The 14,097-nt window shown below is 48.3% G+C and overlaps 4 protein-coding genes across 4 annotated transcripts; 3 read left to right on the top strand and 1 right to left on the bottom strand.

Moving 5' to 3' along the window:
• Window positions 1-295: 295 nt before the first annotated feature.
• On the top strand, window positions 296-3,908 carry FUN31 (serine/threonine protein kinase; the record flags this gene model as incomplete). The annotated part of the gene is made up of 3 exons (XM_064902213.1): window positions 296-375; window positions 430-3,355; window positions 3,405-3,908. The coding sequence occupies 3 exons, from the start codon at window positions 296-298 to the stop codon at window positions 3,906-3,908; spliced, it is 3,510 nt and encodes a 1,169-aa protein (XP_064751187.1).
• Window positions 3,909-5,954: 2,046 nt separating this feature from the next.
• On the top strand, window positions 5,955-7,496 carry LTR64_007896 (uncharacterized protein; the record flags this gene model as incomplete). The annotated part of the gene is made up of 1 exon (XM_064902212.1): window positions 5,955-7,496. The coding sequence occupies one exon, from the start codon at window positions 5,955-5,957 to the stop codon at window positions 7,494-7,496; it is 1,542 nt and encodes a 513-aa protein (XP_064751186.1).
• A 65-nt stretch (window positions 7,497-7,561) lies between these two features.
• BMT1_2 (Beta-mannosyltransferase 1) lies at window positions 7,562-9,332 on the bottom strand (the record flags this gene model as incomplete). The annotated part of the gene is made up of 2 exons (XM_064902211.1): window positions 7,562-9,184; window positions 9,234-9,332. The coding sequence occupies 2 exons, from the start codon at window positions 9,330-9,332 to the stop codon at window positions 7,562-7,564; spliced, it is 1,722 nt and encodes a 573-aa protein (XP_064751185.1).
• Window positions 9,333-12,848: 3,516 nt separating this feature from the next.
• On the top strand, window positions 12,849-13,997 carry LTR64_007894 (uncharacterized protein; the record flags this gene model as incomplete). Its single annotated transcript, XM_064902210.1, is given in 2 exon segments — window positions 12,849-13,428; window positions 13,444-13,997. The coding sequence occupies 2 exon segments, from the start codon at window positions 12,849-12,851 to the stop codon at window positions 13,995-13,997; spliced, it is 1,134 nt and encodes a 377-aa protein (XP_064751184.1).
• Window positions 13,998-14,097: the final 100 nt, after the last annotated feature.

The following is a 14,097-nucleotide window of genomic DNA, read 5'->3' as shown; positions in this document are numbered from 1 at the left end:
ACCTTTCATATTGACAGCGGATTGTTTTCCTGACATTTGACAGCCAAGAAATACCTCAAGTTATTTGATATCTCAACGACGTTCCTTCATACCTGACCCATACCTAGCTGTATACGACCAACGTTCAGCCCGAATGCGGACTACAATTCAGTGTCTTCCCCCCACATTCAGACATCAGTAACCAGCAAGAAAAGGACAGATGTCGACCTTGGATCAATAAGCCTACGGGTCTCGAATTCTTGCCTCATTTGGCTGCCCAGCAGCGAGATCCTACATGGTTGAGCTTTCTAGCAGCATGGTTGCAAGCTCTATTCACAATGGTCTGAATCCCTTTGACCCGGACAAACCACTACAAGAGCTCGCTTGCTTCAAAATGTGAGCTTCATATGGTAAAAAATGCTGATATATTTGCGATGCAGGTGATATAAGCCCTCGAGATACCTCACCGAACGGTCTGGCTCCGGTTGCCATCCATATCCCCAAGAACAAGAGCACTGGCAACCTTCTGGCCACAAGAGAAGAACCGAGCGCACCAGCCGAACGTCAGAGATTCTCATTCGACGCTGGATCTACTCAGGAAATTCACAACCTGCGGAAAAATGCTCGCGTTGATCACGATGGCGGTGTCGCAGCTTCAGGCCTTCGCCGCATACGAAGAGCTCCCTCATATCGAAGTCCTGTCCTGGCTTTCGACGAAGATGCCTTTTTTGCCCCTTTGCTGCACAAAACTATCACCATGCCTGCTTCCGGTGTGGCTTCTAGGTCGGCATCACACTCTCGAGCTGCTTCTCGATCTGCCTCTATCCATCAGGCCTTCGTAAGCGGACCTACTTCACCAATTATGGAGGATTTACAAAGATTTCCAGCCGAGTCCCTTCACTCTTTCTCCTTTGCTAGACAATCTGAAGACTTTTTGCACAGTAGGCAAGCAATCATTGAAAAATCTATGGATTTTGTGCGCAGTCACAGGTCACTGAAAAGCAACGTTGGTATAGCCAATGCTCAAGCAAAAGTGACTGGAGATGAGCAGTTACAAGGCGTTTTGGATTTGCTGAAGAGAGCCCAAGTTGTGCCATCGTTAGACTTGAAGGCAGCGAATGCGCAAGTAGGATTGGGAATAGGGCCCTTGACTGGTCCCGCACACCTAGACGGTCGCAACATTTTCGATCGCAATTTCGGAATTGGACTGGAGGACACGAAGGAAGAGACGGAGCTGGATTCAGATGAGGAAGCACTTCAGCCATGGCAGTCCGCAGATAATGCTGAAGCTATAGTTGAGGAGCACGAGGACGTCAAGCCAGAAAGAGAAATTCGCGTAACCTCACCTGAACTCCCTCGCAAGCCTGGACTGAAACGAACGATGACAGATATTAACATGCTTTCTTTGCAGCAGAAACTGGTCGACACACTAGCCCAGCCCTATTCCTCCAAAGACGCTCCTCTAGCCCAAGGCAGCAATGCAGTATCCTTTCTACCTGGGGCAACTGCTCCCCCGCAACAATCCATCACTCCCCCGCAGACCGTTCATGTTCCAAGCAGTAAATGGTCACCACCTGCACAGGCTTTTTTCCGCACAGATGCTGACTCTCCATGGACAATTGTAGCTGCTAACGATCTTGCATGCTTGGCTTTTGGAGTCACACGTGCAGAAGTCAGGAGTCTAAGTATTTTAGGTCTGATACAACAAGAAAGGAGGAAATGGCTGGAGGACAAATTACGTCCGGCCGAAGAAGTGATTGTGATCTCAAAGCCGCCAATAACCGAATCACTAAACGGCCGTGTATCATCAATTGGGTCGAAAGGAGGAATTACAGCGAGACTTCTTAGCAAGGCTCCATCTCGATCCACCAAATCTCAAAGAGCCCAAACAGCAGATGGTGCACAAACTGCTGCTGGAAATTTCACCTCCCTCCCTAACAAGAACCACGTGGCTAAGAAATCTAGAGGAGTGCTCCTTTGTGGTGAAATCTTGCCAATTCAGAAACGAGATGGCACTTTGGGAGCTGCCAGTTTTTGGGTTATGGAAAAGCGCGGAGGTTTGATCTGGATTATCGAGCAAGTCGTTGAGGACGTCGCCTTTCTCGAATTTGACAACTCGCGTCGACTCACTAATAGCCGTGGTGATACCGAAAATATTTGGGGCGAATCGCTACGAAACAACACGAAGTTACGCTACTTGGTACCTAAGCTCTCTTTCGAGGATTTGGACAATCCTGCTTTCGATGGCGAGCCAGTTTTAGGTTATTACACTGTCTCGACCATGGGTGGTGTCAATGTCCCGACTTGTGTAGCCAAAGTCAAAGGCAAACAGGAATTGAGAGTTTCCAGTCTGCCAAACATTGCTGGTGTAATGGTTTTGCAGCCAGATACTCTCAAGATCAGCAGTTCGAACAGCATCTTTTCTCAGTCTCTTTTTGGTTATCAACATCCCAACGGCACACACATTGATGATCTTATCCCTAATTTCAGTCAGATTCTCGACCTACTACAAGAGGACAATGACAATTTTTTCGCCGAAGGTCTCGTCGTACCTGAGCATAGCTTCAGAAGAGCTAGAGCTCTGCTTACTCTTCGAGATGGTGCAGAGAATGCTGCAAATTTGTTTCTGCGGCCAGCTGGACTGATCGCCAGACATCGAGATGGTTCTGATATTTTAGTTGACATTCAGATGAGGGTGGTTCGAAGTGAGACGGTTTTTCCTGTTCCAGCAGAAGATGTGATTGTCGAAGAAGGTGTTGAGGAACAATCTCCGAGACAGCTCGCTGTTGCGGAAACAGTCTATGCACTATGGATCACCTACTCGAGACAACTTCACTCTGCTGGTATGGGTGTTGCACGACCAGAACATCCTCTGGTATCAAGACCTGCAACGCCACCACCCCAACCACAACCCAACGAAGATATACCATCTCCACCCGAGACAGCCGAACTGCCGACGTTTATGGAAGTACCTGCATCAATGCCGCACTCACGAGATCTGAGCCCCGCCGAGCCGCTCGAACATCCCCCTCAAAACATCGCCCAAGTTGTCTCGGAAAAGAAGACAATAAGAGACTTTGTGATAATTGAAGATATGGGTTCAGGCGCATATGGTGAAGTCAAGTTGGCAAGGTACAAGACTAGTCGAAACAGTAAGGTCGTCATCAAATATGTGACAAAGAAGAAGATTCTTGTAGATACCTGGATCAGAGATCGTCGACTAGGAACAACACCACTGGAAATTCATGTCCTTGACTTCTTGAGAAGAGATGGCTATCGACATCCCAATATTGTTGAAATGATTGATTTCTTTGAGGACGACATCAATTACTATATTGAAATGCTGCCACATGGTCTTCCTGGCATGGACCTATTTGTAAGATTGCATTATATTGGTATCTGTCTGTTACTGACTCTTCGCGCAGGATTACATCGAACTTCGAATGGGGATGCAGGAAAATGAATGTCGGCACATCTTTCGTCAAGTCGTTGATGCTGTTCACCATTTGCACATGAAGGCGTCGATAGTACACCGTGATATCAAGGACGAGAATGTTGTCCTGGATGGCGAGAATCTAGTCAAGCTCATTGATTTCGGCAGCGCGGCCTACATCCGGAATGGACCTTTTGATGTCTTTGTCGGCACCATCGATTATGCAGCGCCTGAAGTCCTCCAAGGTCGGGCATATGCTGGTCCAGAGCAGGATGTGTGGGCTCTCGGTATTCTACTATACACTATTGTCTTCAAGGAGAATCCTTTCTACAACATCGACGAAATCTTGGACCATCCACTACGCTTGCCACCCCTGGAAGACCCATACAGTGACGATTGTATTGACCTGGTTCAGGCTATGCTGAATCGAGACGTTGAAGGTCGGTTGGATATCGAAATGGTGAAAAATCATCCTTGGATGTTGGCTGAGGATTAATTCGCCTAGATCGAGATCATAGAGGTAGAGCAAGAGCTGTTCCACAACGAACATCCACTGCCTCATCACCAATGACAGGCTAGTCACAAAGAAGCTCGAGGCTCATGCGATAAAGGTCATGCCATAGTGATGAAGATGCCTTTCCTAACCAAGGAACAATGTCTTTGTGCCTCGATTTCATATCTTTGATTCACCAGCAGAACGACAAAACTGCTTTGTCTTCGAGAACAATTACGCACAAAGAGGTGCTACATCGGGCAGATCTGCTGTGAAGCAGCATGAATCGGATATACATATATATTGCTGGAATGCGTGTAATGCTGATTTCGGTTTCCAGATCATAACTATAATTCCAGCATTCACAAGTCAAAACTCACAGAAGCCAAAACTCACAACAGCCAAAACTCACAACAGCCAAAACTCACAACAGCCAAAACTAAAAGAACAAGGTAGGCACACTATAGATCAACCGCTAGTAACTCTACAAAAATGTTTTCATTCTTCACTGGAGATCGTCGTCCATCGCGCTCACACACCCGAACCTCAGAACGAAGTCGCAGTCCACGACGAGCGAGTCCAAGTCGACGTCGTCCATCAATTTCTACGACTGGACGAAACATATTCGACGATGCTTTCGATAACTACTTTGGGCGCCGGCAATCCTCGTCCGGCCGTGAGACGCACGGCCGCAGCTCCAGCCGTACTCGAGACAACCACCGTTCTGGTACACCCCCACCACAGACCCGCCGTCCTTCATCGTCGCATGGCACCGGGTCAAGACGCTCACAATCTCCCTTGCGCCAGAGGGCTAAGCCCCGTGGATATACTGAAACTGCGGAAGAACGAAGGGAGCGACTAGAACATAATAACGCGTATCAGAGGCAATCACGCCAAAAACGAAGAGAAGAAGATCCTCAACTCTATCGCGAAAGGAGGAACGCCACATTCAGAGACTGGGAGGCTAGACAGATGGCCGAGAACCCTAATTATGTCGCAGAGAGGAGAGCGAGGAGGAACGAGCGCTATGCGCAGAAGAAGCGTGAAAGTGGTTCCTCATAGGAGAGCTTCTTCAAACGCTGTGGTAGGAGAACAATTCATCAATGTTAGCGGAAAATGCAAAGACAGCGGCTGGCGGCTGGTAAGTAACATGTTGGTGCGTTTCGAAGTGTGCCTGAAATCGAAACCTGGTCATTATCTTGTGCCAGTGGGCAGCAGTAGCCTTCGTTGAAAGACAGTCAGGCAGTGATGATAGTCGAGAGAAAATAAGAATAAGATATCTGAACAATTTGATAGCCTTGCTCTACAGGAATGTGGGATGTTTTCCATGAGGCAGTGATACACAGATATCATTGTGCGGCAACGTGCCTGATTGTCTATACGTTGTAGACATGATCGCTCGGAGTTTGTTGCAGAGATAGGTCGTACGGCAGACATATAACCATCGTTCGAGCAATATGAAGAGTCACGTATTGGTCGTTGAAAGTTGTGGTTCTCGTATCCCAGTGTCTGACGTGACGTTCCTGACGATCACCACCTGAGAGTATAGTGACATTTAAATCACACTTGCGTAGCTGCTATGGGGTCTCGCTGGAAAACCTAGACGATCGTAATAGAGCCTGCGAAATCGAGGATGTAAGCTATTAGCTTTCTAACCAACAACTACGCTAACTAAGTGATGTTGGTCAAACACCAATCCGCTTATCGTCGTCGACTTGCACATTCGTGCCTGTGGTGTGGCCATCTATGCCATGTACGTACCAAAACTTCGGCATACATTTAAGAAGTGGTACGGGCTCAACTTCGAAAAGGTCTAGCCAAGGTGGAGGGCATTCCAGGACGACTCTCTGTGAGGAATGTGGTCGTGCTGCTATGCTTGAGCACTCCCCACCAGCCCTTGGCTCGTCTATAGAGCGAAGCAGCCCACCTGAGCCAGAGTGAGAATCCCCTATGTGACAGCCTGGCTATTTACCATACACCGTTGGACCAAAAAAGCTCTCCTGTCAACCTTATCATCGTTCTATACTGCTATATCTGACCATTGACGAGATGACGGCATCAGATCATCTGCTCTCCGGCTTGCCCTACCATAACCAAGGCATCAAAGAGTCAATGTTTGCCGCTACCAAGCCATATAGAACATTGTGCTTTCCTGCCAGCAACAAAATACTCTCTTTCATCCTCGCACTGATATCTTGTGTCAGCTGGATATTTCCTCGTTCACTAAGACCAGCCAGCAACAAGAAACCACATGAGGTGCACTCGACAGCCTATCTCGATGCCTTGAGAGGCTACGCTGCCTTCGTTGTATACAACAGTCATATCATTCCTGAATCATGGCGACCAGAAAATGGTATTTTGAGAATCACTTTTCTCAAAATCTGGTTCCATGGGCATGGAATGGTCGACGTCTTCTTCGTCATTTCTGGTTACGCTCTCAGCTATCGGATGCTCGGTTACATCCATACTAAACAACATACCAAGTTTTTGGATTCTCTTGCATCTTCCACGTTCCGAAGATATCTCCGGCTGTTTGTTCCAACTGCAGTAGCAAGTTTTGTCTGTATGATCGTTCTCAGCACCGGACTGGCCGTCAAAGGAGAAGATCCACAGGTTCTGCAGCCAACGTTTTGGGGTAATCTGCAGTTCTGGATCGCGGATACGGTCCAGGCAAGCAGTCCGTTTCCTCACGTTGTTGGCTGGTGGTATGGTGGGTGCTTTGGCACGAAGTATTTACCACAGATGTGGACAATTCCTGTTGAATTTCGGGGTAGTGTGATTTTGTTCACGTTCTTGGCTGCGACATGCACAATGGCAACGAGGATCAGGTTGTGTCTCACCTGTGTATGTGCTGCCATGTTCTTCTGGTGGGAAGCTCAGTGGGCGGGTGAGTTTCTCATTGGCATGTGGATTGCAGATCTCAAGATGTGGAAGTCAAGGCAGCAGCAGGGTCAAACCACTTCACCTACGCCACTGCCGCTGACAATGCCATCATCTAGCTCAAAAACGATTGCCGATAATACTTCGACCGACGAGACTCCACAAGGTTCAGCAAGGTCGCCGTCGCCAACAGCAATCACACCGACAAGATCTACCACACTCATCCAGCAAATACCATATATCATCCTCTTCATATGCTCGCTCACACCTTTGACTGGCCCTATGCTCATTGGAACAGACTCCGAGTTTCCCTTCAATCTGATTGCTATTTTCATGCCACCGAACTATGATCAAGGCGCTCATATCCACTATCCTCTGGCCATAGGGGCTATTATGTTGGTGTACTCATTGGACAACGCTCCTCTGCTACAAAAACCGCTTCTGCTGCCAGTCTCGCAATTTGTTGGCGAGCTATCGTTTGGCATCTATGCCATGCACAACACCATTCGATGGATCGTATGGGAGAAGCTGTTTGTCAAGTGGGGAGAGGCTTACTGGGGGCCTGCGGCTCATGAGTTTTGGCATGTGCTTCCAGGATACCTTGTGATGACGGTATTGATAGTGTGGTCTGCAGAACTTTTCAGGAGGATGGATGTGCGGGTTGTTGCGTGGACAAGAGTATTGCAGGATATGTGTTTCGAACGTGGTTGAGCAGCATTGTGACCCGAGATAGACTGTGATTCATTGGTCGAGGAACATAGCATGCAAGCATATTGTTAGCCTAGATTTCTTGCCACAGGTGCTTGGCTACTTGTTACTTCCTTCTCCTTCCCCTTCCCTTTCTCCTTCTCTTTCTGCTTCTCCTCCTCCTCCTCCTTGTCCATCTGCTTCATCAGTTCCTTCATATTCTCTTCTTGCTTTCCCTTCTCCTTCTCCATTTCTTTCTCGTCCAAGTGCAATACCAATCTTGCATGTTCGGCAGCAGATCCTGTCGAGCAGTGAATGATGTCACTCGTCACGTTGATGTTCCATTGCATATCTGACTCCTGCCAGTGGCTACCATCGATAGCCATTCTGAATTGTGGCAAAGTCTTAACAAGCGCTTGTAGACCCTTGATCTTCGTAGTTTGCACAGTGTTGTCTGCAATAGAGAAGGTCACCTCCATCACATCCTTGTTAGGACCATACTGGTCGTTGTGTATGCGTGAAATACTGTTGGCCATGAAAATGCGACCACCTTCACATGGTGCACCTGCCTGAGATTGTGTAAAGAGTGCGGAACCGAATGTGAGCGCTACGCTGGCATAATCGAAATAATAATGTGTACCGTTGGTTGTGAGTAGCATGATCTCAGGACGGTAAAATGCGCCTCCTGAACAGCCGGCCCCGCTGTGTGTTCTGGGAATGCCAACAAAAGTAAACACTCCTGGTCTGGTCTGAATGGAGGCTGGAAGAGGTTCGAAGTTCGTACCCCCACGCATGACACCTCCAGTATCATTGTACTTATGGTCTGCTAGATACGGGATTGACAGTGGCTGCTCGTAGGCGAGCGTGCAATCTCCACTGAACAGATGACAGCGCACGATGCGAAGAGGGTGGAACTCATAGACGAAATGGACATATTTGTTGGGGTATTGTTCGTGACCTGCATGTCGAGGAGAAGGAGGAAATTCCGATTGAGGTAAGAAGAACGGAGCCCAATTCTTCTCGGCTAGATGTGGTGCGTGGTTCCCGAGTTGAAGCCTGGTGGTGTAATTGGAAAAAGGACGATGTATGTGCATGGATCTTCTGAGTGACTTGAGATCATCCATCATATTAAATATAACAACTGGCTCGGCATCTTCCACACCAGACTCAATAACAATTCGAGGATCTTCAGGACCGAAAAAAGCGCCTCCAGCTTTGTGCGGTATATCGATATTGAGCATGCGTGGAAATGTGAGTTCTTCTCCCTGCCAGGTTATAGTGTAGTTCACCAGGCGCTGCCAGTTCGCATCGTGTAGTTGTGCTCGTATGAAACTAATCACTGGCCATGATTGAACACCTTTATCGAAGAAGTATGCTCTTGTCACAGTGAGGTAGACTCCATACTTTTGCAACCAGACACTTGATCCTGACATCTGTGCCCATGTCTTGTGAACCATATTAGCGAAGCTCTGCCCTTTCGGCTGACCCGAGTAATCCACCATGGAGTGCTCCACCGAAGCTGCGAGATCTAGAATATCGTCTTCAATATGGAGGCTAGGAGTGACTTCCAGTGTAGAACTGGTATGTAATGATCCGCAATCTGGCCCATCGGGTATACGATAGTTCGCGAAGCCGGGCACATCCAGTGTTTCGTAAAGAATATTTTTCGAAAAATGGGATCCAAGTGCAACTGATGAGTAATATATCGTCGACTGCGCAATATTGTTAGTCACCATTGATCTTATGGCATCCCAATCATACTTTTATATTGAACAATCCGGTCCATGATCCTATGAGCAGTGCGCACGAGCTGATGCTCAACAGGATGACTGTCCGTAATGACCTTGGAGCTCTCAGCATTGCTGAATAAATGAATAGTGGTGTTTTCGAACTGTTGTCTTTTTCCATAGACTGTGATGTTGTTGTTCTTTACGATCAGATTCTCGAGGTAACGGAGGGCCCTCGTTGTCTTGTCTACACATATAAGACATTTTGCCAAGATTGCCATGATCCGCATTTGAGGTAAGGAGTCCGATTCACATTCCCCTCCACATCATCCGGTGCTCGAGTGCCTGTTCTAGAATAAAGCCCTTCGTGGTATCGTGCACGGGTGGGGTGAGTGCCAGGTATGGCCAGGATCCGTGAATATTACTGAAACAGCAAGTTTTGGCTTTCTGGGGAGGACATTCCGTAGCGGTTTCCTGCAGACTCCTGGCGAAGGTCTTGTCTGGTATTGTGCATATCTGTCAACAGATCTCAATCTCGGTAAGGTCATCGCGGTTACTCAAACAAAGCCATATCGACTTTTCGTGGTTAGGCAGTATTTTCCACGCCTTACCACGACTAGAGGTGCAGATAGGGATTGAGATAAGAGCTGACGCAAAAATAGAGAAGCTGTACTTGCGTACGAACGTGGCGTTCATCTCGTGTTGTATTTGGCTCTAAGTCAACTTCAGAAGAACAGACGACAAGGCCAATGACTGTCTCTTTTTTGCGCTATGCTATGCCATTGGCGTTGATGCCACTCTCTTTGTCCCATGCCTCGCGTTGATGCCGTTGTGCAGCTAACCATGGTTCTAGATGTCCACGAGACGTTGAAACGCTTCTGTATCCTCGATCTCTTCTGCGAAGTCATGTTTTTGCTTCGACCCAGTACGACCTTAATATGTTACACTCACTGCTTGGTTGCGAGAGATTCATGACGACTACGCGTCACTTCGCGACCAACTGCTAAGACTGCGCACACTATCGCACTCTTGCAGCAACGACCAGACAGTGTCGCGAGAAAGCGTGCAAATATGGTGTCAGTTCCTTACTGCTAGCTGCTCCCATATCGAGCCTTCTACCGACATCGTCGGGATGAAGTGGCTTCACATCCTCTCAAGGATCGTGCCAGGTTCCTTTCCATTCGCGTGGGAGAAGGCGAGACTGTTTTTGTAGGGCCCCACAGCCATCATGACCGGAGTAATTTCGGTCTCATATCACATTTGGTATACCCTGCTAGACGGATACTCATCAACGACCAAGTCTTTCATTGTGCAGGCGGGAAGTAGCGCAGCCACGGCAGCATGCTTGACCTCTAAAGTGTTGAGGCGCTTTGGGAAGGTTAGCCGTTCGAGTATCATTCTTTGTCTCGTTTCGCAATTCTGTGCAGTGCTATTAACCAGCGCCGACGTTTTCGAACACCAGACTGGCGAGTTCAGATCGATGTGATGGCCCAGGTCGCAGATGGGCAGTTCCTAGCAGTCGAAGCTTGGATTCTGGTGGACTGACCACAAGGCTGCTCGAGGTAAGTCTCATCGTGTCTGAACAGCACCATTGGCTGTTCCATCGTGAGATTTCGAACAACTTGGCAGAACGTGAACGAGGGCTTGTCTGACCCTAGAGCCATGGCAGCCTCGCGAGGCAATTCTGCTATCGAAAGTCGCAAGTTTCGTGCACTATAGCCTGGTTAAGGACATCAGCGAATTGGTTTTCAATCTGTCTTTCTTGCCCAGGTCAACTACAGCCAGACGACGGTTCAACGTTTCATCTCAAAATGCTACTCTCAAACAGCGCAAGAAGGAAAACAACGAAAGAGTGGCAATTCAGCAACCGCGAGCATCTCACTAACCACGACTACATTTAGTGCCTCTCAGACATATATATCATGCTCCCTCTAATTCAGCTCATGAAACTGAGCACGTTCATGCGAGCAGCAGCGATAAGCATAGAAATGTACCATACATACTAGCAAGAATGGGTGGCAGCTCTTTGTCTTCTTTGCTACCTGTCACAGAATTTACAATCCATAGTGTCTAGGACAATGCCTCTCGTTGTCAGTATTGATACAATGAGCCTTGTACAAACGTAATACTTTGCAGGTATTAGATATTAGATATATAGGCGGCACGGTATGGGCTATCAGCTCACAGTTCATCGATATTTACAATACAAGCATACAAGTCAGCATACAAGTAGGCATACTACACGAGCACAGAACCCAAGTATACAAAATGTCGAACCACTCCCACTTTTCTTACGACCCAACCACAAACACCTATTACGAGCACAGCCGTAGAAGCTCTCCATACCATGGTCACGAGTCACACAGCTCGAGGCGAATGTCTGGGGCAGGCCACAGTTCTCGCCACACTAACACAAGTTCACGACGTGCGTCTGCCTCCCATACAGGACGGAACATGTTTGACGACGCATTCGATGACTACTATGGTCACAACACTTCCACATCGAACGGCGGAACGCGAGTCTCCAGCCGACATCGATCACGGTCTCCATTGCAGTCCCGTCGACAGCGGTCACGCTCACCACCTCAACAGCGTCGATCTTCGACAGCCGGAGCATCACGCCGCAACGCCATCGTTATCGATGATGTCCATGACGTGAGACGTGCACGCGCTGAACAGCGACGTGCAGAGACGAGGCGTCATGAGGAGCAACGGGCTGCCGAATGGGAAGCTTTCAGGGAGAGAAACAGACGAATGGGTGAGGCACATCGTTCAGCGCGAAGACTGGAGGACCCTGCTACAGCATTCGAGGCTTTCAGGGAGAGGAACCGACTGAGGGGTGAAGCACATCGTGCAGCACGAAGGAGATGAGACCATATTAGTAGTTGCGGAATGGCTTTTCGGAGTTCTGAATGCTAGGTCGACGTCTACATATAATTAGCGATGGAGTGAAGGAGTAGAATGAATAGGAAATATATATGAACGATAAAACAACTTGGTCCGTGCTCAGTATTCTTCGTAGAGCGTCTTCTGACTAGTGTGAATCTGAACTCTTCCCTGCCGGAACCACGAGTCTTACAGGGGTGTAATACTTTAAAGAATAGAGAAGATGCTGATTCAGTCGACATACAGACTTGGTGAACAAAACTTCTTCGGCGTTCGCACAATCATGCCGGTTTGGATGCGAGGGCTCCGGCTTGGCTGCGACTCGAGAGGACTGCACGATTTCGAGAGGGCCGAGGTCTCGAGTTTCGCCGTTCGACACCGCTCTCGGAGTCTTTCATCAAAGAGATCATCGGCGGCCATGGCCACCATATCCAGGTTATATGTTGTGAATATTGCGATCATATAGTTGTAACTTTTTAGCATATACGTTTCTCGTCGACTACTGGCATAAGCTGTGAAGATTTGAGCAGAAGAATCTAGACAGCACATTACACATACCGCTAAAAAGTGGCTTCATTTATTCCAAGCAGTTGCTTTTGTGGCAATGTCTTTGCTAGCTTCACCAATACCACTTCGCAGTGCTCTTCGAGCTTGCAGTAGCACATCACCACAGCTGCTACGCTCATCCAACAGCATACCACGTCACGTACAACCACGCAGACGACAAGCACAATCATGTCGCCACTTCTCAGCATCTCTGAACATGAAGTCCGACACAGTCATGGACCTCTCCTGCTTCACTGAATCACAACTCACAGTCCGTGACGCGATACAAAAAATCACCTCTCAGTTCGACAACAACTACTGGCAGGAACACGATCAGACATCAACAGATCCACATGAACTACACGCTGCACTGGCCAAGGACGGCTGGCTAGGTATTGCATTACCTGAGGAATATGGCGGTGCGGGCCTCGGAATAAGTGAAGCCACTTTGATGATGCAGACGATCGCGCAAAGTGGTGCTGGAATGGCAGGTGCTCAATCGATACATGCGAATGTCTATGCTACACAACCACTTGCGAAATACGGGAACAAGAAGCAGATAGAGCGTACGATTCCGGGAATTATCAATGGGCAGTACAGGACTTGTTTTGGTGTTACGGAGCCGAATACGGGTCTCGATACATTGAGACTGAAGACTTTTGCGAGAAAGGAAGGCGACAAGTATTTCATTTCAGGCCAGAAGATATGGATCACCTGTGCTCAAGTGGCATCGAAAATGATCTTGCTTGCCAGGACGACCCCGGTCGAAGAAGTGAAGAAGCCGAGTGAAGGCCTAAGTATGTTCTGTATAGATCTGCCGGAAGAAGCAAAGAGGACACCAGGATCTGGTCTTGAGCTGAGGAGGATTAAGAAGATGGGCGGTCGTGCTGTGGACGCGAATGAAGTCTTCTTCGACAACTACGAGGTTCCTGCTGACACACTTGTTGGGAATGAAGGTCAAGGTTTCAAGGTCATTCTACATGGAATGAATGCTGAGCGTTGTCTTCTTGCTGGTGAAGCGCTGGGTTTGGGCTATGTCGCGCTAGAAAAGGCGGCGGCGTACGCGAAAGAAAGGAACGTCTTCGGTCGACCGATTGGCAAGAATCAGGCGATCGCGCATCCATTAGCCGACGCCTACATGAACCTGGAAGCAGCGAAACTAGCAACATACCATGCTGCAAGACTCTATGATCAGAGTGGTAAGGATAGCTCGATCAGCCAGATCACTATCGGCGCCATGGCAAACGCAGCTAAATACTTGGCTGGTGAGGCAGCCTTCAAGGCCTGCGAAAGAGCTGTGATGTGTCATGGTGGGATGGGAGTAAGTGACTTCAGCGAGATAATGGTCCGAGCTAATCTTCGATAGTATGCGGCTGAATACGACGTTGAACGATGGATGCGGGAGTGCTTCGTACCACGACTGGCACCAGTGAGTCGAGAGATGATACTGAACTATATAAGTGAGA

This window comes from Lithohypha guttulata, assembly GCF_036872675.1.
Source record: "Lithohypha guttulata strain CCFEE 5908 chromosome Unknown scaffold_7, whole genome shotgun sequence".
NCBI classification, from domain to species: Eukaryota; Fungi; Ascomycota; class Eurotiomycetes; order Chaetothyriales; family Trichomeriaceae; genus Lithohypha; species Lithohypha guttulata.
This window is presented reverse-complemented; position numbering and strand designations above follow the sequence as displayed.